A 2,104-nucleotide genomic window follows, 5' to 3' on the forward strand; every position below is an offset into this window, starting at 1 on the left:
TCTCTTCATAATTCTCCTACCTTGTACATGTGCATCATCAACTGTGGTTCATGTACTGATCCTCCAATTTGAGGAAAACTAACTCTTTGACCCTGTGATCTCGTGTGGGCTTCAGTCTTGTTCAGCTGATGCCTTTTGGATTGGCCTAGAAATGCCACTGAGTTGTATTCCAGGATTCACATATGGTCTTATCCTTCTACAGCTATCAAGGTGAGCTGCGTTGGATTTTGTGGGGTGTCTAACAAAGTCAATGACACGGCATGGACTGTTGAGGAGCAGTATTTTAACAGCACCCTCTCCTTGGCAGACAAAGGTAAGATCCAAAAGGGATCGTGGTGTGGGGGAAGGGAGTATATTGACTTTTCAGATGACTTGGGCTTTTTCCTCGGCTCTACCTGAGCTATTCGCCATGCATATATCGAGATGTTCAATGTCTCTTGGTCCCCTGCAGTATTTTATATATTCAGACTGTCTCTGTGTATAAGATGCAACCCAGATATGAGGTCACCATTTATGAGGTTCACCTGAACCTCCTCTCTGACACTCGGAAATATTGGAATGGCTATACCATGCAGCAGTTGCCCATGTGGCTTGCAAGCATTGCTTGTTACAGCTGAGATGGATCTCTGGTCTGCAGTGACTTTTCCCCACTACGATTTGAAATTTTGCAGCAACAACAGTTTATCGCACCCATTTTGTCACTACTCCATGTATTGTTTCTGAAAACAGCCTTTGCTTCTGGATACTCTAGAACAGGTGTTTTTTAAGAGTACAGTGGCACAACCCCAAGGCAAAGTGTGGTGTTATGTTAGCAGTTCAGTCAAAAGCAGCTTTGCCCCAGAGGTGCTGAAATGATTGCAAGCCGTTCAAGGCTTTTCTTCCTTGTGTACGGAAGTCCCTCCCTGCAAGAGGAAATGCCTGTTTTACTGGCACCTGGCACGTACTCCTGCCACATGGCAAAGTAACACTGGCATGCTCTGGGGAATTTTAGGACTGAATGCTGCCTTTCATTTGGTAAGTAGGCTGATACACCCACAAATAATGCATGCTGTATCCAGGCCTCCCATTGAAACCAAGAGGTACCAGTACTTACTTGCCAGAGGTACCAGTATTTACTTGCCAGGTGCGTTTTTGTAGTAACTGCAGAGTGTTAGGGAACCAAACTGTATTAGATGTTTCATGTAATAGTAGGGAATTGGTGGGAGCTAGTAAAGCTGCAGTGACTGCTGCTGCTTAGTCAGCAGTCTGCGGGCACAGCTATTAGCATGTGCTGGTGATGGGCCAGCTTCATCCTTGCAGTGTGGCTAACATCGCTACATTGCACACAACAAAACGGAGAGGAACCTTTGGGGTTGGGTGTAATATCAGCACCCAGCTGGGGAGGAGTCTGGGAGAGATGTAGGAAGAGATATGAGGCTCAATCCATGCAGCATGAGAAGAATAGGAAATGCTTCCATCTCTCTTTGGAAATGACACAGATTGGCTGTGTCCCCACATCCAGGGGCAAGTAGTTGCTGGGGGGAGGAAGCAGTGCCACAAACTTTATGCTGCTTTTTTTTTTTTTTCTTGTACATTGTGTTCAGTATGGAGAAAAATCCTCTGGGTGGGGTAGAGGAGATGCTAGCACCTGGGCTGGCCCCAGCAACCTTACCTGGGGGCTCCAGCAGCGGTGATCTGGGTGCACAGAGCCTGCTGGCAACTGGAGCGTGGCTCTGGCCGGCCAGGCTCTGGCTGCAGGTGGTACACACTGCAACCACATGCATTGTCCCCCTTTTTTCTAGTGCAGGGTTTTTAACACCTATGGGAATCGTAGCATGCAACACAACAGTGAATAGTCGCATGGCAAAATCCACAGAGGCTTTTTAAAGCACTCCAGGTGACAGAGCTCTAGATGAGTATAGAGCTCAAAGCTGTGTGCTTTGGATTGCAGAGGTTTAGCTGGCTAAAACTGAGCAACTGCTTCATTTTTTTTTAAAAGCAGTTGCAAGTTTAAAATTGAGTACTAAGCTCTCTTGCTAGTAGTTTGCCGTGAGGAGCCTTTGTCTGAATGACTGCCTCTCTCTCGTACTGGCAGAGCTTAACCGTGTCTCCCCCTCTGACAAAG

The 2,104-nt window shown here is 46.9% G+C and overlaps 1 protein-coding gene across 1 annotated transcript in view; it reads left to right on the forward strand.

The window, feature by feature from the left end:
• Positions 1 to 135: 135 nt before the first annotated feature.
• Positions 136 to 2,104, forward strand: part of ARRDC1 (arrestin domain containing 1) — a gene marked incomplete at its 5' end in the record, with an annotated part of 64,386 nt that continues 62,417 nt past the window's right edge. Inside the window, one exon of the mRNA XM_019510284.1 lies at positions 136 to 313. Within this exon, the coding sequence (XP_019365829.1) occupies positions 136 to 313 (178 nt within the window). The remainder of the gene's footprint in view (positions 314 to 2,104) is intronic.

This window comes from Gavialis gangeticus, unplaced genomic scaffold, assembly GCF_001723915.1.
Source record: "Gavialis gangeticus isolate Ggan-Ray unplaced genomic scaffold, GavGan_comp1, whole genome shotgun sequence".
Classification (NCBI taxonomy): Eukaryota; Metazoa; Chordata; order Crocodylia; family Gavialidae; genus Gavialis; species Gavialis gangeticus.